General features: G+C 41.9%; 4 protein-coding genes across 6 annotated transcripts; all 4 read left to right on the forward strand.

Annotated features, from left to right (window-relative positions):
• The first annotated feature begins 4 nt into the window (after positions 1-4).
• Positions 5-2,031, forward strand: LOC114865505 (nuclear transport factor 2-like). The gene is made up of 5 exons (XM_029166673.3): positions 5-163; positions 815-935; positions 1,061-1,132; positions 1,329-1,427; positions 1,737-2,031. The coding sequence occupies exons 2-5, from the start codon at positions 831-833 to the stop codon at positions 1,851-1,853; spliced, it is 393 nt and encodes a 130-aa protein (XP_029022506.1). The 5' UTR covers positions 5-163; positions 815-830; the 3' UTR covers positions 1,854-2,031.
• Positions 2,032-2,119: 88 nt separating this feature from the next.
• rrm2b (ribonucleotide reductase M2 b) lies at positions 2,120-5,705 on the forward strand. Its single transcript, XM_029166670.3, has 9 exons — positions 2,120-2,333; positions 2,924-3,088; positions 3,228-3,344; positions 3,508-3,641; positions 4,064-4,158; positions 4,238-4,371; positions 4,549-4,653; positions 4,813-4,926; positions 5,128-5,705. Exons 1-9 carry the CDS (start codon positions 2,250-2,252, stop codon positions 5,278-5,280), a joined length of 1,101 nt encoding a protein of 366 aa, XP_029022503.1. The 5' UTR covers positions 2,120-2,249; the 3' UTR covers positions 5,281-5,705.
• A 1-nt stretch (position 5,706) lies between these two features.
• Positions 5,707-12,682, forward strand: mtdha (metadherin a). 3 transcript variants are annotated; one of them, XM_029166667.3, is made up of 13 exons: positions 5,707-6,263; positions 6,796-6,894; positions 7,128-7,239; positions 7,501-7,668; positions 7,858-7,920; positions 8,046-8,213; positions 8,721-8,801; positions 8,887-8,958; positions 9,063-9,196; positions 9,355-9,465; positions 9,554-9,650; positions 9,748-9,794; positions 12,461-12,682. In XM_029166667.3, the coding sequence occupies exons 1-13, from the start codon at positions 5,853-5,855 to the stop codon at positions 12,512-12,514; spliced, it is 1,617 nt and encodes a 538-aa protein (XP_029022500.1). In that variant the 5' UTR covers positions 5,707-5,852; the 3' UTR covers positions 12,515-12,682. The 3 variants fall into 3 exon arrangements, with proteins under 3 accessions (XP_029022500.1, XP_029022501.1, XP_029022502.1); XM_029166668.3 differs by having other exon boundaries at positions 8,724-8,801; XM_029166669.3 differs by having other exon boundaries at positions 5,707-6,197.
• A 147-nt stretch (positions 12,683-12,829) lies between these two features.
• laptm4b (lysosomal protein transmembrane 4 beta) lies at positions 12,830-21,088 on the forward strand. Its single transcript, XM_029166672.3, has 7 exons — positions 12,830-13,257; positions 13,966-14,083; positions 15,256-15,329; positions 15,416-15,538; positions 15,644-15,742; positions 17,002-17,097; positions 19,150-21,088. The coding sequence occupies exons 1-7, from the start codon at positions 13,165-13,167 to the stop codon at positions 19,222-19,224; spliced, it is 678 nt and encodes a 225-aa protein (XP_029022505.1). The 5' UTR covers positions 12,830-13,164; the 3' UTR covers positions 19,225-21,088.
• The last annotated feature ends 1,379 nt before the right edge of the window (positions 21,089-22,467 follow it).

Consider the following 22,467-nt stretch of genomic DNA (forward strand, 5'->3'; position numbering starts at 1 on the left):
TCGGAGTGAAGCGCCTGACAGACTGAACTCGGGGTCTTCGGATGACAGTCTATGCCTTTATTGGTCAGTTTACCACAACGTCATACATTCGTCATAACTCGCAGGAAGCGGGAACTCCACCAGCCTCAATCTGACTGGATTAGTCTCCACGCTGGTTGAAAAAGTAAGACAAGATTTACAACATGAAATAGGCGTTTTAGTTAAATGATGCCGGCAGATGACACACATCCACTCGTAGCAGCGAGCTTTATTTAGGTCAATATGACAAAGGCACATTAAAGACAGAAAGTAATGCACCGGTTCCGTAAGAAGCTAGTTTGTGTGCTAACGGTAACGTTAGCCATAGTTTAAACTGTTGGTTAATTGCTGACGGTAACTTTTATTGAACTTGAATAGCGTTTATGTAATTTCTTTATAAGCACTATGATATGTCTTAAACAAAACTCCGAAAACGCCAAATAACCATGTAATAGTTTTAAAAGCAAGTTTGGCGATAAAAGTTTGCAAATAGGCTTAGTTCCTTGTCTGTTATTTATTTAACCTTTTAATGTCCGTGTGAAAATGTAGTTCAAAGGCAGTGGAGTTATATTACATTGTAACGCTTCAGAATTAAATGTGAATATATGTGTTCTTAACCCTGTTTTATTAGTTGTAATATTTTTTAAATTAGCTTGAAATAAAAATCCTAAAGTAACAAATTATGTCCTTCATAAACATAACTGCTTGTAAGTATGTGGCCTTTCAAAGACCAAATCTCCTCACTGACCTTACTGATCTTAGTTAGGTAATTTTGAGATATTTCTTTTTTTTCCAGATCCAAAGCCACACACATGGCGTGCGAAAAAGAAATATGGCAAAAGATTGGTGAGGGCTTTGTCCAGGAATATTACAACCAGTTTGACAATTCCAACAGGATGGGACTGGGTAACCTTTATGTACGTCTGGTCACTGTATAGTGACATAGAGGCATTTTTTCTGCATATCATTGCTGTAAATGTTGTGATGCATCCTTTTTTTAATGTATATGTGCCTAATTAATTATATATACATTTTTTTCTAGTCTGCTGACGCTTGTCTGACTTGGGAAGGAACACCATTCCAAGGAAGAGAAGCCATTACAGGCAAACTAGCTGTGAGTATACTGCTCTACAGAGAAATTGTGAACATGTTATACATCTACTGTATTTATAGATGTTTTTGTGTTTGTATATTTTTAATACCTGCAATTATGCACATGCTGCATTAAACTGCATGCTTTCTTATTTTGTTCATAGCATTAATCCCCCTAGATGTTACTCTTGCTTACATTTTTGCTTCCTTCTTCACAGAACTTGCCTTTCAAGCGCATTAAACACATTATCACAGAGCAAGACTTCCAACCCACAGTAGACAGTTGTATCCTCATCATGGTGTTTGGACAGCTACAGGTAAGTTACTAAATCTTATTTGATAAACCACGTGCACCTAATCCAAATCTATACAAACTGGTGCTTTAATACAGCCAAACTGATCTTTTATAAAACATTTTTTAATTATCATACACCTGTTTCAGCTAACTTCTTCAAAACATTCAGTAGTGTAGATGTAATATTTCCTCAACAGAAAGATTTTCTTTACGATGACTATTGCATGTATGTCAGAGCATTTTTTTTCTTAACCACATGTATGTAAAATTTATTTCCACCAGTCACATTTATTCTGTTTACTCACAAATACTTCCACATGTTTTGTTACAGGTAGATGACGATCCACCAATGGCCTTCCATCAAGTGTTTATGCTAAAGTCGCAAAACTGTGCATGGGCTTGTACAAATGATGTGTTCCGGCTGGGAATTCATAACATACCAGTGTAGCAGGGTGGATTTGTATATGACAAATGTTAACCTCCCCTCATGAATGCATGCTGCAATCACCATTATCACAAGGAATTCTCTACCCCTCATGTTTACCACACATCTATAAGCAGGTTGTTTGCAGTAGAAGAGTTAAAACTACATTCCTGTTCAATAAAATAATCGGTGAAATCCAGAACGTGTGTATTTCTTGTTTGTTTCCATGACAGTAGAGTCTGGGGAAAGTGTGAAAACTACCGGTACATGTGATTTGACTGTGCAGGGTGTGGACGCTAGGGGCGCTGTGTCCCTCCGCGGCTGTCAGTTTAAATGGCTTCAGCAGCCAAAGCGACACACACTCAAGGTTGTAGCACGGAGTGAGTGAGAAGGAGCCAGGAGCCCCACATTCAGACCTCAATGACACCGACGGCCCGAAAACTGTCATCTGATGAAATGGATCCAACCAAAATAGAACGGCAGTGTGGTAATGTTAAGGCAACGGTAAGTAGCCATAGCATTTCTGGCTAGTGTTTCATAGAAGAAGACCTGCGTGCGCAGCCTATTGAGCTATCAATTGTGTAATGTTGGTTTCTGTCTTAACGTAGAACCCGCTGGCTCATTTTAATTCACCATAGTAAATTAAACCCATTATTTACTATTACACGTGTACGCGGCTGAGCTTTGTGACTGTAAAACTAGCTCGGACCGTTTTTGTTGGCTAGCGCATTATGGTTTAGTAGGCAGCAAAACCCGCCTACAAGTCAACGAAAACGTTCAGAAGTGGAGGTGGTAGTTGAACACAACTGCGTAGCATGGAAGAAGTGACAAAACACTGTAAAACGTAGTTATGAGCTGCTGATCGCGTCCAGGCGTCCTTCGTTGTGTTCGTCGGGGGTTAATGCGCACGCGCAGTGGCAGAGTTCACCAATAAAGGCACAATCCGTAAATATAGTTGTCTATCAAACTCTAAAGTCTGTGCGGGATAATCATCGCTTACTGATAAAGTTTTTTATTTCATTTCAGCAAATAAAAATGTCACATGTGAGTTGAATATGAATGCACTTACTTTGTCTACGTCCTGCTCTTTGTAGAATGGCTTCAGGTATAAAGACACAGACTGTCTGCATGGTTCAGAGACAGAGGAAGAACCGTTGCTCCGAGAAAATCCCAGACGGTTTGTCATCTTCCCCATTCAGTATCCTGACATTTGGAAGATGTACAAGCAGGCACAGGCCTCTTTCTGGACAGTGGAAGAGGTAGGTAATTATAGCTGTTTTAGGTAATCAACCAGAGCTACAACTTGTCCCTATATCATGCTCTTGGGTTAATCACATTTTTAAACTATAAACCCTATGTATCTATCACATTGGCATATGATAATGTTGTGTGTTTTAGGTTGATCTCTCCAAAGACCTGGCTCACTGGGACCGGTTGAAGCCTGAAGAGAAGCACTTCATCTCACATGTCCTTGCCTTTTTTGCTGCAAGTGATGGTATCGTCAATGAGAATCTGGTGAGAGAGTTAATCAATCACTAAAACAGAGCCACACAGTGCATCATACATTTTTTCTAGTACCTTAAAAATGTTTTTAAAAATAAAGTCGGTGTTACCTCAAAAATTTAACCTGAATGTTTTACATACAATATTTTCATGTTTTATGGTATTTGCGTTGTAGGTACAGAGGTTCAGCCAGGAGGTGCAGGTCCCTGAAGCACGGTCTTTTTACAGCTTCCAGATCCTCATAGAGACTGTTCACTCGGAGATGTACAGCATGCTCATCAACACATACATTAGGGACCTGAAAGAAAGGTCAGCTGTTTATTGGTTAAGATATTTCTCATGTTCACTCTGTGTCGTTTGGGTGCAAGTGTGTTTTAGGCCAAATGTAATGTTCTCTGTTATGTTATGTACTACATGAAAGCAAGAATACCACAATAAGATAACATTGCTTAAGATCGTCTTTGTGTATGGCCTGTTCTTTTAAGATTTAAAACAAACTGTAGAGTGCACACCTGTTCATCATAAAAAATGAACACCACATTTTGGTGGCTTCTGTTGCGTTCCCAGCTGCAGCGGTTTTGATCACAGTCTCAGTTTTATTCAGTTATAAAATGCATCTGTGGTTTTTATTTGGTTGCAACAGAATTTTGCGGATTTCGGATGTAGGAACTATCGTCAGCGTGTGTGTTTTGAACTTGTCATGTTCACTGTCTTTATGAATTGTGTTTTAGGGATTATTTGTTTAATGCCATTCAAACCATGCCTTGTGTGAAACGAAAAGCAGACTGGGCCCTCCAGTGGATAAATGACAGCAAATCCACCTTTGGTAAGGCACATGAAAACTCTATACACTAGAAACTCTAATCCAGAGACGCTTGATATTTAACCTGTATTTTTGTCCTCAGGGGAACGAATTGTGGCCTTTGCCGCTGTGGAGGGCATCTTCTTCTCAGGCTCATTTGCAGCTATCTACTGGCTCAAGAAGAGAGGCCTAATGCCAGGTCTCACGTATTCCAATGAGCTCATCAGTAGAGATGAGGTATGAGAAAATGAGAAACAAAAATAAACATTTAACAGCTGTTATAAATACAACTAATACTCAGTTGGCACAATACACAGCACTGCATATTGCAAAATAGATTGGTACTTTCTAATTCGATTTTATTTTTTTCTTTTGCATCTGTTATAATGACATTTATGCTGATGTGTGTTCTAGGGCCTTCACTGTAACTTTGCCTGTCTGCTGTACAGCTACCTGGTAAAAAAGCCACCAGAGGACAGAGTAAAAGACATCATCACCAAAGCTGTTGCCATAGAGCAGGTTGGGAAATATGTGTCACCCACATAGTGAATGTAGTTCTAATGAATAATCTGCTTGTTTTGTATATGCCTCCAGTGATTGTTATCAATGTAGACAAAGTATAGAAGTATGTGTGTTTGTAGTTCTGTAAATTCATAAATATCTCGTTTGGTGCTGCAGGAGTTTTTGACTGAGGCCTTGCCAGTGGATCTTATTGGAATCAACAGTTGTCTGATGAAGCAGTACATTGAGTTTGTGGCTGACCGACTTCTCACTGATCTCAGACTTGATAAGGTGATAAAACTATTATAATATATTAACTATTCTACTACATTTGTATAAACTGATAAATAATTTGTGTTGAATATGATCAAATAAATAAAATCAAGATATTTTATATATATTTTATATATTTTTTTATCTGTTTTGTGACTATAATATTATAATAGTGTGTCATAATGTCTGTTTTTTGTTTGTTTGTTTTACTTCTACCAGATTTTTAAAGCAGAGAATCCTTTTGACTTCATGGAATCTATTTCACTAGAAGGGAAAACCAACTTTTTTGAGAAGCGGGTAGCAGAGTATCAGAGGTTTGGAGTCATGTCAAGCATGATGGACTGCGAATTCACTCTGGATGCAGACTTCTGAGATGATATTCTGTCATAACAGTTAGACATATTTATTGTGTTTATGTCAAGAAAACACGTTGCACTGATACATTTGTTACATAACAAATAGAGGTTCCAATGATATTTTTGACGCATTTCAGTATTGTGACAGCTTTGATCATATTTACCTAAACACAAAGAACAGAGGAAGAATCACTGTATTATACTGACAGATGTATTTAAATGTATTTTATTGAGTTTGCGGTTTTAGGCACTCGGTTTTATGTTGAGCAGTTTTATGTACAATAAATGATAAATTGAAAGTGGTTTCTTGAACGTATGACCTTTGATGATGAATGTTTAACAGCAGAACAAACTTTATAAAGTTTATTTATTAATATGGGAGTTTTAGCTGGTTCCGGTACCACCTTCCTGAATGTAACCCAATAAAGCGGTATAAATGCAGCCCGTGTACTCTGTACTGTAGTTTGACGGTCCGGGTCGGAGCAGAGTAGCCACTCCTCCAGCTTTAGCACACGGATGCTGGCGATGACAGCTAACGGCTAACAGTTAGCTAACGTCGGTGTGATTTAGTGATTTGCCGTTTGGAAGATGGCTGAGGACCTAAAGGGTTTCGCGGTGGAAAAAGCCGAGCTGCTCTCCAGGCACTTGAAGGAGCTCCTGTCTTCTGGACAGGGCTACGTTCGTGCTCGGCTCGGGGTGGATCTGGGTCTGCAGCCCGAGCTGTACCCGACGTGGGTGATGGTGTGCACGGCCGCGGTGGGTCTGCTGCTGATCGTCGGCGCGTCCTGGGCCGCCGCGTGTGGCGCGTTCGCCGGGAAAAAGCGGGGCTCCCCGGTGAGCCGGGGCAGCGGCGAGCCCGTCAAGGCCAGTCTGCCCAAAGCTGCCAAGGCAGAGGAACAAAAGAAGAGAAACAAAAAGAAAACGCCCGACAAGGTACCGCTGACAGCTGGGCGCAGCCAGACGTGTAGATTCCATGTGTGTCAGCTAGCTACGATCAACGTTAGTGGAATTCACACGTTTATGTCTATTGTTATTGTGACAGTCGAGCCTAGCTTACCTTGGTCCTAGCTTACCTTAGTTCAGCGCTGCGTGAAGTAGCATTAACCTCGGGGCTTTGTTTACAACATAAATGCGGCGTCCCCTGTTTAAGATTGGCCAAAATAAAGCAGCAAGTTGAAGTTATGTCACCGTAAATCACGGCGCGTTGCTGGTTAAAGGCTGCTGTCTAACTAGCTAATGACAAGCCACTAATGACATCTAATGCTAATGCTATTACCACGTTATGCTAGCATTTATAATAATATCCAAGCTAACGCCATTCAAGTGATTCCAGCCAGTATCTAACCACTAGTGTGGCTAATTGCTTTAAAAAGCCAATGTCCATGTATGAGCTTAATGCAAATGCAGCGCAGATTGCAAGTTATGACCTAATCTAACAAATCAATTAGATTCGATTGCAATATAAAAGATTTGTGTTTGTTGTATGGCTGGATCGTCCCCCACGTTATCTTGCTCTTCTCTCGTTCCACAGAAGACTCAGTCGAATGGACAGCCAGTGACTACACCTCAGGAGGAAGTTAAAGAGGCTGTTGTGGTTTCCAAGCCGTCCCCGCAGATCAAAACTGAGAAGGTACATGTGAGCAGCTGCTACCAAAGTGAAGAGGACCCGAAACTGTTGGTTGCTATTGACAAGCAGATCAGTCACCGCTTTGCCTGAGACACTTGTGTTACAGTTGTGTGAGGCCGTTTATGTTGGCTGTGAAGTAGCACTGAAACCACGTTTTAACAAGATTTGCCAGCGTGGCATGGTTTCAAAGAACAACCATCAGTAGCTGCTCGGTTCCTTTTTGTCTTATCAAACAGGTGCACGAGGCATGTCCCCCAGTGCAGGCAAAAAAGAACAAGAAGAAAGCCAAGAGCGATGTGAAACCAGTCCAGCAGGTGTCTACACATGATGGGAAGGAACCTGATGATGGTAAGACAGTTATAGGGGAAATTTCGTAACTTCTCATTTTCAAGCTGCTGTTCAAGTTCTACCCACAACACAGCCCTCGCATTTTCAGTATATACAGACTGCTTATCATAACTTTTGATAAGCCTCACGTGACCTAACATTTATCTTTGTCCTTTCCTTATGTGGACACCCTCTGGATTGAATATTTGGCTTTGTTCAATAAAATAATCTATTAATATTACACAGCCCTTCTAACAATTTGTTTGTATTTGTGTTCACTAGGTGCATGGGAGACAAAAGTTAGTAACCGCGAGAAGAGGCAGCAACGCAGAAAGGACAGAGGCCCTGAGGACTCGGGTAGCCCTGGAGGTGTTGAGGCCTCCAAAACCCAAGTGACTTCACCTGCTGCCAGTGCACCTCCCAATCCTAAGAGGAACAGAGGGAACCATGGTATTAATCTAGGAAGAATAACTGTATTTAGATATCAACATGGGTAAAGAAGTCAAGGTTTTACAACATTTATCACAATGTTCTATATATATATGTATATTGTACCAATAGAGGTAGTATATATGTAACATGTTACTTGAAAAATACAGTCATACTATAAACTGCTTACTTTTCTCTCTCATTTTTAAGAACCCCAGCATTCAAGACCCACTGGAAAAGGGGATGCAGCCAGTGGAGCTGGTAAAGACAAAGGTGACACATACATTTAGTAATCTAAACTCTAAAACCTGTGTTCTCTATAAGGACTTCCCATAGTTTAATTGGACAGATATACAAAACATATTTGACCACTAAGGGTCTTGTGTCGTCCTCCTCAGCCACTTGGAGAGAAGAGCCCTTCGTCAACGGTGGAGGATGGGCTGACATTTCCTTGAAGCTCCCAAGTCAGATGGGTTCTACGGAGGGAGCCAAGTGGAGTACTGTTTCTGCGGCGCCACATTACAGGGCCCAAGCTGATTCCCAGCGCTGGGGACAGGAGACACAAGGTGCTGTCTCAAGTTGCACAGGCATTTCACACGAGTGTGAGAAATTGTAGAAAAGCACATCCATAGAAATGTAGGTGAAGTAAGGTTTGTTGTGGCTGCTTTTCACTGCACTGTAAACACAGGGTGACTGTTTACTTAACATGGATGTTACTAATTCATAGAACATGATTATGCAGTATTATATAATAATATACACTATTGAGAGTTATGATTTGAAATCCTTGTTTCAGGTAACCCATCTGCTGGGCAGAAGTTGTATTGCACTTACAAAAAACCTTGGTACCCTGAGGGATCATTTTCTATCAGAGACTCCTTTGTCCTCTTTCAGGACTTTCCTACAGTCAGGAGACTATTTGGCACTGCCTTTAGGAAATCCCCAGCAGCACATTGTGTGTACATTTGTGGCTGTCCACAGCAAAAGTCACAAACATATTAGTCCTTGAATTAGTATTTTCTTGCAGATTTTGTTCGATATGAAATGCTCAACTGTTTGTTCGTTCTCATTAGCAGCATGGACTGGCATCGATGGCCGTGCAAAGACTGACATCAACCCTGTGACCTTGTCCATTCTAGGACTAAACAAAAAAGGTCGGTATTGTGCTGTGTGTCTCATCAGACAATAGAATAGTTTATTTGCAATTTTACTTACTGTACCTTTTTATATCTCACATAGACCCAATATCCAATTCAGTTGAACTACAGTGGACAAAAAGCCCTGATGCTGCTGATGAATGGTCTGGATTCAGTAAGTTAAACACTACACCATACTTAATAACAACTACAAAGCTGTTAAGTAATTATGTATGCTAAGCTTTATCTAACATTGGCCCTGTTGAACGAATTTTCTAGATGGAATGGCAGCAGCGGATCCCAGCTGCGACTGGAATGCCCCAGCAGAGCACTGGGGAAACTATGAAGAGCCTCCTGTGTTGATGACACCCGCTCCTCTGGCAAAACTGAAGGAACAGCCTGAGCCCAGCAAGGTCTCGCTCTATCAAAGTGTCCATGTGACTATTTATACTGAATTTGTCAAGTATCTTATGAAATAAGCGTAAAAGTTTAATATAGAGTTTTCAACACCTGTATTGTTTATCTTAATTTGTAGCTGCATTCATCAATGTGTTTGCCTTTGTTATGGCAGGTATCTGAGGATGATAAGGACGTGGAGGATCCCTCTGGCGGAGCAGCCAGATCCAAGAAGAAGAGAAAAAAGAAGAAGAAAACAGAAGAGGAGGCTGCAACTGACGCTCAGGCAGGAAAAACAAATGCAAGATTAATATTTTCAAAGAAGGCATTAGATTGTCATCCTATTTCTCTTCTCTGTATTGTTTGTACTATAGATGCCAAGCCAAGCATCTCTGGTCAGTCCTGTGCCCAAAGCCCAGGAGCTTCCTGTGCTGGCTGCCAAAAAGCCTAGTTCCAACATATCGTCTCAGAGTAGGTTCAATCATGCTTACTCATTTTTTTGGTATTGTTGCTATTACACAGCAATAAACGCTGTTTTGCAGTGTCACAATGTGTCGTCTCCTTGCAGAGTCTGAGCACATTGTGGAGCCTCCAAAGCCCTCCCAGAAGAAAAAGGTCAGAAGAGAAACATGAAACCATGTCACACGTCCAAACAACATTATGCAAACGATTGTCAAATGTGTCACATGCAATAATTACCAGGTACAGAATTTCTTTCAGAGGTACGTTGATAGTTGATCGGTTAACCAGATAAAGAGAAAAACAAGCAGTGTCACATCTGCTTGTCGCAACACAGTAATGACATGTAGTCCTATGGACTGAAATCTTATCTAATTTGCACTATTTGCTACACTGCAACCAGAGAGTCTCAGGACGGACAGACCTGCAGTGGAGGCACATGTTTATCTACTTGTTTCTAACGGCATCAAAGTTGATTTCTTTGAGACCGCTTGTTTTTAATTGTTAACCCCAAAATTGCTGGCAAAATTGATGAGACAAACCTTCTAACGCCCCAGGATTTTGCACTTTGTTTTGTTTCTCTGCTGCTGTAACGTGTGACAACCAGCTGCATGGAAGGGCTGGTCAGTCACAGACTGTGGAAACTTTTTTTTTTCCCAAAGTTACATTTTGTTATAACGCACTCATGTCTTATGTAAAGGTTATGGATCCATGTGACTATCTTTTTATTTACATCTTCAATCAGACTTTTATTTTAAAGTTCTGCTGAAGCAATTAAGAAAGGATCCCAGCGATCTGTTAACCTTTCATCATACAAATGACACAAATCACCATATCTTTTTTTAGTAATACCCTTGAATTTAACAACCTTACACATACATACTACTCCTTTTACAACAGAAAATATCTCATCCATACAATCTGCACCTGCAGTGTAAACTGCCGCCTAATGAACATGGAGATATAGAGAGATGAATTCAAAGCACACTGACGGCGATGACTGATTCATTATGTAAGTTATGGACTAAATCTGATAATCTCATCTAGAACGCTGAATTTAAAAACAAAGTGACTTTGCTGATACTGACCACGTGGGGGCACTGTAGTGATGCTAGCAGGTGGATTATCCCTTAAAGGAGAAGCACAGACACTGTCCCTCTGTCTTTCTGTCTGTCTCTATCTGACTAGACTGTGCATTGGTTTTTCTAGACACGTGATGGCCCTTTCTGCACTGTGTATATTTTGTAACAACACTTTGTTCCAGTTTTGTGCTAGAAAAAGCCATGCCATATGTACAGGTTGTAAGGGCTTTTTCCATTTCTCTGATTGCACTGTGCAAAAGGCTGAATCGAGTTTGTTTTGATGCTGGCGTCTTTCTGCAGAATGTGAAATGTACATTTCTTTTGTACCTGACTTTCTGGATTTACCATTGGGGGGGTGTGTGGTTGTTTTTGATGAGATGGACGGCTTACATAGAGAAATGAAATGGAGCAGCTTTAAATCCACGTCATGGTTGTATATATATATATATATATATATATATATATATATATATATATATATATATATATATATATATATATATACACAAGGAATTTACTTCCATTGCCTTAATTTGTAGATATAGAAAGTGCATTGACATCCTTTTTTATAGTTTCCGTCCAACTGAAAGTTTTGATGTCAAAATTAATTTTATCTTGCATGACTTTGATAATAGTTCTTGCGTACATGAAGTTAAATAACTGATCTGTTGCTTTATCTCTTAATCTCGGTCCTGAGGCACCACTAAGTGTATATAATACTATTCCAGCTTTTTTAAGGAGACTAATTGCAGCTTCTCTGTGGCATCTAATCAAGTGGACATTAACTCAAGTGTATTGATTAGTAAAGAGCCTTAGTGCATTGAGGTGTTGCAGCAGGTGGTGGTGCATAATTGTTGGTAGACCTCAAAGAACAAATTCTGTATCGCCGTGGCTTCAGGTGCCCTTTTATTCTGTTAATTTTTACTGATGATTAGGATGACTCAATCAATGTATTTATATACTTGTATCTTTTCAATTGTTTTTGTGAATGATTTTGTTTATTGAGGAGATCAATAATATTTCTATGTTTGTTTGGTAAAGACAAATAAATAAGAAATGCTTGATACCACCTCGTTAAGGAATTGCTTTATTTTAGCGTGACGTGAAGCACAGAACGAGCAAAAGACTGAATTAAAGCATGTTCTGTCTGGAGAACTGCGTGCACCCACCTGGCACGTGCTTTTCATGTTTCCTCTCAAACTAATCCTAAATCTGTGATTAGGACAACGGGGATTCACTATGTGCTGTGCTACAAATCTGTGTCAGCAGCCAGGGCCGTGACGGGCGCAGCTTGCACTGACCTTCCTGAGGCCAATCTGCCGTCAGTCGCAGTCAATGTGGAGAGGCAGTCGCGTGGCACGCTCACGGAGCCCAACCTCCCCCGCCTCGTTTCTCCCCCCATCACTTATCTCTCGCTTCATTTGGGATTTATCCTCCTTTAATCTCCCAATCTCTGCTTCACTGTCCATTCAACTCCATTTCACAGGGATATTTTCTGCCTCCCTCTTCCAGGGAATTGCTATATTTTTTTATGATTTATGTATATGAAAGGCACCGTGGTAGCAGAAAACCTGCTGCTAGGATCACTAATACCATAAAATAGAAATAAATGTGTTTATATGTTTAAAATCTCCACCTTCACTTCACATTGCAATATTTCTGTATAGAAACTCAAACAGTGACCTTAAACATGGCAACTTGTGCTCTCAGTTTGAGATTTTCCCTCCTGTTCCGTTCCAGAGATGCGCTAGTCTGCTCAGTATTAAGTCATGGCAGGAGAGGAAAATCCCCTAATGGAGCGATGATGCAGTCCACCCACCGGAGATTAAAGCCGCAGTCACTGGCCCATCTGTCAGGTCCGGTCCAGCCTGCCGGCCCAGACAAGCAAAGGGGTGAGACCCGAGAGCAGGTGTATCAAGTACAAAAGCTCTAGGATAAAATAAATTCATTCTTAGTCATTTATTTAGTTTGGATGCTTAATGTATTATGTTAAGCGTGTTGTTTTTAATGGAGCGTGCGTTGAATTCGATCAGTATTGATTCATTGGCCATCATGACCGCATTAAGTGCAATAACAGCCCACCAGCCTCATTAAGGACTGGAGCAAATGAACTCGGACGTTAATTAACTTTCTTCAGACGCGAACGGAAACGCAGCATCTCGTCTCGCGGACTCGTCCCGCGGGGCGTTTTGCGTCCGTCGCACGTATCCCGGTCAAAGCCTCCGCTGGTCACGTGACTCCGGGATGAACCAGATTAACGGCTGCGCGTTCGCCCGGACTCCACTCGCGGAAACGGGCGAAGCTGGCGTCGAGCAGACGCCGGATGCGGAGCTCCTAGCACCGGCACGTCCCGCTCCACGGCGCCTGTCGGACGCTGTAGCCTCGAATCATCGATTCTGGGCGCCATTCATGAAATAGCGTGACTCCGGAGAGCAGCGTGGAAGATGATTTCGCCGTGGGACCGCTGGTACTCGACGAGCTGCTGCCTCTGCTGCCACGTCCGGACGGGCACCATTATTCTGGGCATATGGTACATGGTAAGTCCCATATTCGCAAACGGATGTCGCAAAGAGGGTGATTTAACATCAAGAGTTGGAGGCTAAGTTTCATTAGCTCGTTGCTGTTTGCGCTTGTTTTTGCCATTTCGGAGGTGCCCTTGATTTTAACGTTGGACAAGAAACAGACGCGAAGCCGCAATTTCTCCTGATCTGACGTCACATTTAAGACTCTGCTCTTGAATATTGTGACATATTTGAATCCCATCTTTAAAGCGGGTCTAACAAAAAGGCTGTATTACATTCGGGCCAGTCGCGACCAGCTTCACTTTTTCTTCAGCCGATAACGTCGATCAGCCCGTTTCATGGGATGGATCCACGTTTGTGCAGGTTAAACACGGGCTTCGTTCTGTTATTATGGGATAACCTGAAGTTTCAGACAGTTCAGTGCGCCTGTAAAAGCCCGACCTGCTCTGTTCTGCTTAATAAACCATTTGGCAAATTAAGGGCAGAGGGGGGGAAATTAATGAACTTTATAAATCTATTAAAATTAGATTTTGTTTTAATTTGATCAGGTTTGATAAAGCTGTCAATTTCAACCTTCTCTGGGAAATTGTGGTATATTTTACAATAAAAACCAGGAATTACTAATTGTTATGACCCCATCCTAATTCCTTATTGCTTAAATGTAGTATTTATCCGTTAGGTCTGAGTTGTCTTATGACTATTATATATTCCATCTCCTCACAGCTCATTAATGCAGTGGTCCTACTCATCTTGTTGTCGGCCCTCAATGACCCAGTTCAGTACCGCTACCACCTTACCAGCTCCGAGCTGGGCACCGACATCGATGTCATGGACGATGCAAGTGAGTGCAGCTGATCTTCGCGTGTTACGTGCCAGATGTGGTGTTCGTTGTCTGGTGGGGGGGGGGGGGGGGTGAAGTGTAAGTCCTTGAGGACGATGCTTGTGTTTTTTGCATAGAAAATACATTTAACTGATGATTAAGTTAATATAAGAATGCCTTTATTAGTCCCACAGCGGGGAAATTCATTCATTCAATTAATATAGTTCTGAGAGCTGTTGTTTAAGAGTTGTTTATCAACAAATAATTGGTTTATACATTTGTAATTAAAATTATTTTCACTCACATATGAAAATACAGCGACTCACAAACAAGTCAAGTTGTACGTTGGTTCACAGATTCATTTGAAGTAATTTAAAGTAACTCCCACTTGTACAGCGTGGCTTTTACATCGCCTCACCTCTGTTCCCACCACTTCTTTTCCCATAATGCTGCTCTCAGCACAGACACAGCTGAGTAGGCTCGACAGCATAGAGAACAAATCACAGTGCATGTGTATTTCCAGTGTTTCCCCTCCAGCAGCTATCATCGTCATCCGCAGTGCCACAGCCTTTGTCACTGGCTGCTCTGATTAAAAGCAACCGCACTGGCTCCATTGGATTAAAAGTGCCATCTCACGCGCTCCGACTCGAGCAGCACGGTGGCTTTGCAGGTTCAGTCAAACAGTGGTGAACAAAGACAGGGTTTTATATAAAGAAATCCTGAAATTAAAAGATTTAGGTGCAAGATTATGCTTTTGTTGTCACATCTGTGTAAGAAGGCATTAAGATGAATAAATCTCATCAGTTCTTGTGTCTTCGCTATGTTTAATAATTAAAGTCCTTCCAGCAGTCCATACTAAAATATATCCCCTCCTAATTTTCTTTCTGGGTTTCTGTTAGTTACCTAACTGAGCACCACATCAACAGCGACAAGTGTCTCATCAGCCGATTTCACAGCTGTAGTGCAAATATGTGAAGGGTGTCACATTTAGTCAAATTTAGCCTCTCTTGCGTAACAATCACCCATGTGCTTACTGCAGGGCAGATTGGGTGCTTAAAAATAGTGAGGTTACTCATAAAAATCTGCATCGTGGTGATGACTTCTGGATTACATCCGTAGATGCAAGGCTCCCAGCTGTGTTCTTCTTTGGGAAACTGGATTATCTGTGATCATCTGTCCTTTTATTTCTACAGATATCTGCATAGCCACTGCAATATCCCTACTCATGATCCTTATATGTGGCATGGCAACATATGGTGCTTACAAGGTAAACAAACACACATATGAGATTTGGCCAGAAGTCTGATTATAAAAATCAGAGTTTCATCGTCTGTGTTTCGTTTTTCTCTACAGCAACATGCTGCTTGGATCATTCCCTTCTTCTGCTACCAAATCTTCGACTTCGCCCTTAACACGCTGGTAGCCATAAGCGTGGTAGTGTATCCCAACACAGTGCAGGACTACCTTCAGCAGCTGGTGAGAACCATTCCACCCCAACACAAACACACTTCAGTGGATTCTTTTGAGCTGTCAGCTCTTTTGTTTCACTTCACACCTCTCTTCCTCCATTCCTTTCTTCAGCCAGGGACATTCCCTTACAAAGAGGACATCATGTCCACCAACAACATGTGCCTAGTTTTTGCAGTCCTTCTCTTCATCGGCTGCATCCTTTCCTTCAAGGTGAGCCAGCACTGTTTCTCTATTAAACGGCACAGATGCTTAGAGATTAACATAATAATAAACCCATTGCCACAGGTCCCACACATTCACTGAACATGTGTTCCTTATGGAATGACCTTTACAGATTTGTCAGAGATATCAGAGATAAGTGGGTCAGGGACAACAGGAATCCCAGCTCCTGTCAAGTGAGCCCCTGTAATGCATGGATGATCCTTCAGGCACAGCTACGCTCTGGAGACTTGGGATGAGACGGGACAGGAAGTTTCAGTCATCTGTACAATCAAATCAAGTTGTTTCTCCGCTGAGCTTAGATTTAAAATGTTCTCGGCAGAAAGCCAGAGCCAGAGCCGGGGTATTATGATAGGAAGCAGCCAGTGGAAGCCATAACACGGGAGAGTATAAATGTAAGGACTCAGCTTTGTTGCATGTCAGAGTTATACTGTTTATTGTAAAAAAAAAAACTGCTCACTCATTACATATAATCTCTACATTTAAAAGAAAAATCAATGGAATCCATTTTTATTGATGTGCTGCACACACAGTTACATCAGCTGCTCAGCCTAATGAAAACGACACTTAAGCCAGGCCCCTGGAAACGCGCCAGAATCTGAACCCTCAAGGACACATCCAGCTCTCAGTTCAGCCGCAACACCTGCTGAAGTTCCTACTGAAGCCAACATCCTCCACTTGACTGCACTTGGCATGAATGACACATACAGACACGCAGGAAGTGGGAGAGCTGAGGGAAGACGAGACGAGAGGGAGATATGAACTGATAGCGTCACATCAGCGTGAAGCTAAATGTCATAAAACTGCGCAATTAATTGATTATTTGTTATATTATTATTACTTTGCATTACCAACAGTATTAGCATGTAGCAAGTTGTATTTCTGCATAGTGCATACTGGTAAAGTTGGCGTCACAGTGTGGAGGCCAACTGTGCAGATGGTAAAGTGATTGCCTAGCTGTCCACTTGGCTTCCTGGTCGGTTGGTTGCACTTGCTGTTGGCAGTGGCACCAGCTCAGTGGGCTGCTCACACACACACAATGAACCTGCTGTTCTTCTGCCAAGTCAGGCAAACCCGAACCTCGGTGAAGGCCGAGCGTTGCTAAGGCAAGAGATGACTGATGAATTCCTTTTGGACAAATGTCACGGGCGGGAGGGTGGAGGTTTCTGGAGGGAGTTCGACACAGCGTGTTCCTACCTGTGATACCTGATGAAAAGCCGTCGTTGAAGGTTGCTGCTTGTTTTCCTCAGGCCTACCTGATCGGCTGCGTGTGGAACTGCTACAGATACGTGAGCGGCAGAGGCACCACGGAGGTTCTAGTTTACGTCACCACCAACGACACCACAGTAAGTCCTCGCATCCACCTGCTGAAAATGACCCACGCTCAGAAAATATACAACCTGTCACATGCCAGGCTCGAGGTCGACAAGCTTTTACTGAGCTTTACTAAAATACACATCATTTGTGTGCATGTTATTGCAGTCCAGTGAGTTGATACCATTAAATTTACAAGGTAAGAACAGTAGGCATCAATTTATGTAGAATATCATGTTTATGTAACTCCGATTGTGTCTAGAGTCAAAGAAACATGTCCAGTTTTTAAGAAACACAATTCACCTCAAATTTAATATTAGAATATGATTTAAACAGAAAAAAAATATTTGTTGTCATTTTAATATAATATTCAAAATGTTTCTTGAACGTTCTTTAATATATCAATTAATAATATCAATCAATAATATATCAATATCACATTTTTGCAGTATCCATTCATTATTAACCATTAATAACCTTTATTTTTGTTATCTTAGCCTATAAGAGGTGACAAAAATTCATCAGATTATCAATACCAGAATAATGAAGTCAATTTATATTAGTCTTCCATGTTTCTTGTGTAATACTGTAGTCTATGCAGTAGTATATGGTGGTAGAGTAGTGCATTACAGTTCTTTGTACTGAGGATGTGCATCTGTTGAGCCGTTCAATATTCCACTGTGGTCATTGTACAGTTTGTCAGTGAAGTGATGCTGCTGCTGTCAGTAGATGTACAGTAGAGCTCCAGGTCTGCCTGGCGTGTGATTGGGTGCGTGGTTAGCGTCGTGTCCTCCCACCCACATGTCCCCCCCGTATTGACTCAGCCGCTTTCTCATAGGCTTCAGCGTAGTCACGGTTTCCACTTGTCTGCGGGCCTGTAATCCTCCGCGCTCATCCATAAGACATTAATCTGTCCCACACCCACTTCTCGTCTCGACGCGCAGCACTTCATCTGTCACTTCGTCCTTGAGTGGCAGTGGCCCCAGTTCACTGCCGACGTTTTCCACCGTGTCCAGCACAGCAACAGCCAATCCGCCGGGGTCTGGGATCATATTGTGTATCATTTGTCCTTGGAACAGATACTGGATACGTGCCAGTCTGATTCGTCCTCTGCAGCCATGACACGGAGTCAAAGAAATGTTCAGCTCGATTTTAAATAAAAATATTAATTTTTCATTGTGTGTTGTGAAGGGTCAGTAAAAGCTAACCAGACAATACACTTCAGGCTGTAGAGACATTTAACTTGTGTGTAGAAATAAGTAGAATGAAGTAAACAGCTTACAACATCTAGGTCAAAGTGGACCAGCAGCAGCACAAGCAGGGTGAATCTTAATTAGAGAAGTATGAGGGAGCACACGGGATCTAAAAATCTGTGGCTCACGGTTAAACAGCTCTCACACTGACCTGAATAGCCCCGATACGGTTTTGTCATAGCATGTTCTGTCACTGACCACGGTGCCGAGCGCTCGTATATATTTACTGCTAAAAAGCTGCTTCTAAGTGGCTTTTACGGCCTCGAACACCACATCAGCGTCCCGCTGCTTATCTGTCATGCTTTTATATAAATGCCATTAAAATGCACGAGGGCAGTCTGTCTTGCCCCCCCCCCCTGCTCTTTATATATATATATATATATATATATATAGCTGTCCGTCCTGCTGCCTTCTTCTGGACATGTTGCATAATTGTCTGCTTGTCCGCTTCGTTTCAAATCCTCCCGTGATGTGTTCGCAGGCCTCCCTGGCTGCTTCACAATTCCATCCCCTCGGAGCATATTCTCTCTCTCGCTCCCACAGAATTAGCGGCAGGGCTGGTTTCATAACACTGCTTACAGAGATGTCGGCCAGCGTAGCCATAAAGTGTGTGTGTCCTTCTAGCAGTGCCTTCCATAACGCAGGGCGCATAAAGAGCAGATGAAAGGGGGAAACATGCCAAAAAGACTGAGGCTGTGTCTAAAACCACTTAGTGCCTCTGTAGACTCTGTAGAACAGGACACATTAACCCATTTGCCATAATATGGAGCCAAGTTTCCAAAGTCTCAGGTACTCAGTAAATGACAAACGTGACCACCCTGTAATTCCCAGGTTCTGCTGCCGCCCTATGAGGAAGCTGTCGCCATCCCACCCAAGGAGCCTCCTCCTCAGTACATGCAGGCATGAGATGTCCTGGCTGCTGGACCCCCGACCTCCCCACCTACAGTACCACAGCTCTACCTGGACCGAGTCATTTCAGATTGGAGTCCCACCGACCTTCGATTACTCAGACCCTGGACAGCATCCGTCCACCCCTGGTTGTGGGCTGTTGTCTTCTCCTCTCGTCCTGCTGGAGGAGCAGTAACCAGGCTACTTCACATCTTCCTCCTCATCACCAGCCCTCTCTCTTGGCAGCATGTGGACTCTAGCGCACCCTGAACACTCATGAACCAACATAATTTGTACTTTCCTTTCATTAAATCGTTTCCCCACTTGGCCACCAACTGTTAACCCCCAACAATACTGTGAATTTCCCTCGTGGTCTTTGTCTGAATACAAACTACCTGAACATAGCTAGCGGCAGAAAAAGTGAGAAGGAAAGCGACATCCTGGGGCACTTTTTCAGAGATTTACTCGTTTCCTTCAATGAATGTAATATCGGGATATTTTTTAGGACTTTTTTTCTATAACCGTAAAAAACGAGAGAAAAGGAAGTAAAGTAGTGAAAGGTTGTCCCGTTGTGATGAAATATCACCTGTGTACTAAAGCTTGTCCTGCGGGAAATCACTGAAAATGGTTCTTTGACCACCAACAGCTTCGTCTTCCTTCTGCCTGTGTCTGCAGGAACCTCCTTCTCCCTTTGATTTCAGTGGCAATATTCCTGTTTGCCTTTCTGTCCATTTCCTGTCTGTTCCACCTTATGGCATTAATCTACTTTTACTGTGAAACACAAACATACTACATTCACACACTACACGTGTAGTAAGGCAGAGCACATCAAATCTGTAAAAAAGTGTTTATTTTGCAGCATTACATGTTCCTTTGTGTTTTTTTACCTGGACCGTGTGGAGAATCTTTTAGTTGAACTAACTTGGCTGGATTGAGGGCGATTCCTGTAACAGTGCTGTGACATGCTGCTGTACATGCATAGAGCGTGTGTGTGTGTGTGTGTGTGCGTGCGTGCGTGCATGCGTGTGTGATTACATCTCTGTGTGACATCATAGTGTAAACCCCTGCATCATTTTATATGTTGTGATGTTTTTTGTTGCACACGCACTGATATCATGTTGATATTTCCTGTGATGTGACCTTCATGTTAATAATGGATGCGAAACTGAAGCACTGATTTAGCAGTGAGTAGCACAAACTCTCCTGTACTTACATAGTATGAAGCTAATTATTGGCTTTTGCCTACAATGATTCAGTTGAGCATTATAAGAAATAGTTATGAAACAAATACTACATATACATTAATCCCATTCTCTCCATACTGTACTTCAGAAGTAGTATTTGCTATTAACAGAAAAAAAGACTATGCAAGAGTTAGTACAACACCTTGTTAGAGGAAATACGAGGTAGTATTACATTTAATACTAATACTGTAGTTGGTTATGTAGTCATGTGTTAAGCTTTTCATTGTTCCTGTGCTTCTGCAAATCCAACAAAGCTGGAAATAAAGTTGCACTTTAAAGTCAGTATGAGCTCACTGCAAAGCGATTCATCTTTATCATGTTGTGCTGTAGATAAAAGGTTCTATGATCAGAGGTCCATGTCTGGAGGATGCAGGCTTCCCAAACGACAAAAACAAATCAATATTTGTGTGCAGTGACTAAATAGCTGCAGATCCGACAGATTCCAAAGTGGTCGAGTTTCAGCTGAGCTGCGCAGGTTTAGAGGAGAACGCTTGCATCTGGACCAGCGTGTGGCCGAGGCCTCGTTTCATTTTAACTCTCAGACTGTTCTCCATCGCTTCCTGTTCACACACATCCTCTTGTTGGATCTTCATGAGCTCATGCCTATGATTGTGAATAAATAAAAAAGACCAATCAAATCTGTTTTTAAGGTTGGATTCATTTGAGTAGCATGTTTTTGAGAGTCTTTTCAGGGTCTATGTGGATGTAAGTACTTTTCTTAATGTAAATATGAAGTATGCGCTTTTCTAGAGTCACATATCGGCGAAAAACCTTATGGACGTTATGGCAAACGAACTAAGAGGAGGGTTTTACAGTCTGAGTTACTGGATGCATCTACTGTATCAGCGAGCTAGTGCTGTTCACATTACAGGGTGTCTGTGTTGTGTGATAGTTGCTGGCATCTTGGGACGCAACACTCAACAGTAATAAAATGCAGAACAGGCTGAAGCTGAGCACGGCAGCCTAACAAAGGCTGACTGGGGTGATTTTATTCCTACCTGAGTCACCGAACTTTTCCTCCACTTGAATTCGGTCACACTGATGCGTGTGCAGATAGTGGAGCTGAACAGCCCAGCAGCTCAGGCAGGATTTACCCCCCTGCTTCAAGCTGGAGGCTGGTATTACCTTGGGCCTGACAGTAGGCGAGCAGACAGACATGCTCACCTACTTTCTGCTGCTAGACCGCTGCAGAAAAAACACAAACAAGTGGGTCACTGTCTGTTTTCTTGTTGAAATGCTTGTTGGATGCAGAGAGAGGGGCTGTGCAATGACATCAGCATTAAAAAGGAGGCAAGATTATGAACTGGATCCAGTACAAATGTTTTATTACTGTCATAATTATATATCGTGTCACATGAGATACTCTAAACTTGTTTTAAGATGTAAAGAGTTATTTTACTGTCTTTTATGACACAGCCCTTAGACAAAATATAAAATAATCCAGAATAACTATGGTGATTTACATATTTATAAAGCAGAAACCTTACAGTTGTTTTCAATGTAACCTCCTTTTTTTATTTGATGTGAGTCAGCTGTTGCGTGCGAAACAGCTCATCTATGATGATTCCATTGGAAATCAAGAAAACCGCTTAGCAAAACAATGATTGGAAAAACTGGGGCAAACCACAGGATGGTGATGGTAAACAGCTTACAGTGTATGGGTTGGCCCCAGTAGGACAAATGTAGATGTATAGGTTTTTTTTTTACCAGTACAGTGCTGCTTAGAATGGTTGTGATGCTGCTTTTGACAAGCTATAATTTTTTCAGGAGGAAAAGCTTAAACATAAGTTTTTTTCCCAGTATCACTGTATAGATGAATGCAGCTTAGGGCCCTGATGTTCAACGTGACATCCATCACCAGTTACAACTGCAAGGCATGTTCTACTTTGTCCATGAATGCTACCCCACTGCCCTTCAGCAAGGCACATGCCCAGAAGAGCAGATTTGTTGCAGTGACCTCCACAAATGCAAACATGCATAAAAATGAACTACTGCCTCAAGGAAGAAGTAAAATTTT

Source organism: Betta splendens, chromosome 11 (assembly GCF_900634795.4).
Source record: "Betta splendens chromosome 11, fBetSpl5.4, whole genome shotgun sequence".
Lineage (NCBI taxonomy): Eukaryota > Metazoa > Chordata > Actinopteri > Anabantiformes > Osphronemidae > Betta > Betta splendens.

Excerpts from the sequence above, each read along its gene's own strand:
- LOC114865505 (XM_029166673.3), top strand. The coding sequence starts at position 831 with ATGGCGTGCGAAAAAGAAATATGGCAAAAGATTGGTGAGGGCTTTGTC. Across the intron at positions 1,133-1,328 it reads CCATTACAGGCAAACTAGCT|AACTTGCCTTTCAAGCGCAT; the intron begins GTGAGTATACTG and ends CCTTCTTCACAG. Across the intron at positions 1,428-1,736 it reads TGGTGTTTGGACAGCTACAG|GTAGATGACGATCCACCAAT; the intron begins GTAAGTTACTAA and ends GTTTTGTTACAG.
- rrm2b (XM_029166670.3), top strand. The coding sequence starts at position 2,250 with ATGACACCGACGGCCCGAAAACTGTCATCTGATGAAATGGATCCAACC. Across the intron at positions 3,345-3,507 it reads GTATCGTCAATGAGAATCTG|GTACAGAGGTTCAGCCAGGA; the intron begins GTGAGAGAGTTA and ends TTTGCGTTGTAG. Across the intron at positions 4,654-4,812 it reads AAGCTGTTGCCATAGAGCAG|GAGTTTTTGACTGAGGCCTT; the intron begins GTTGGGAAATAT and ends TTGGTGCTGCAG.
- mtdha (XM_029166667.3), top strand. The coding sequence starts at position 5,853 with ATGGCTGAGGACCTAAAGGGTTTCGCGGTGGAAAAAGCCGAGCTGCTC. Across the intron at positions 8,214-8,720 it reads CTGGGGACAGGAGACACAAG|CAGCATGGACTGGCATCGAT; the intron begins GTGCTGTCTCAA and ends CGTTCTCATTAG. Across the intron at positions 9,466-9,553 it reads AGGCTGCAACTGACGCTCAG|ATGCCAAGCCAAGCATCTCT; the intron begins GCAGGAAAAACA and ends TTTGTACTATAG.
- laptm4b (XM_029166672.3), top strand. The coding sequence starts at position 13,165 with ATGATTTCGCCGTGGGACCGCTGGTACTCGACGAGCTGCTGCCTCTGC. Across the intron at positions 13,258-13,965 it reads TTCTGGGCATATGGTACATG|CTCATTAATGCAGTGGTCCT; the intron begins GTAAGTCCCATA and ends ATCTCCTCACAG. Across the intron at positions 14,084-15,255 it reads CGATGTCATGGACGATGCAA|ATATCTGCATAGCCACTGCA; the intron begins GTGAGTGCAGCT and ends TTATTTCTACAG.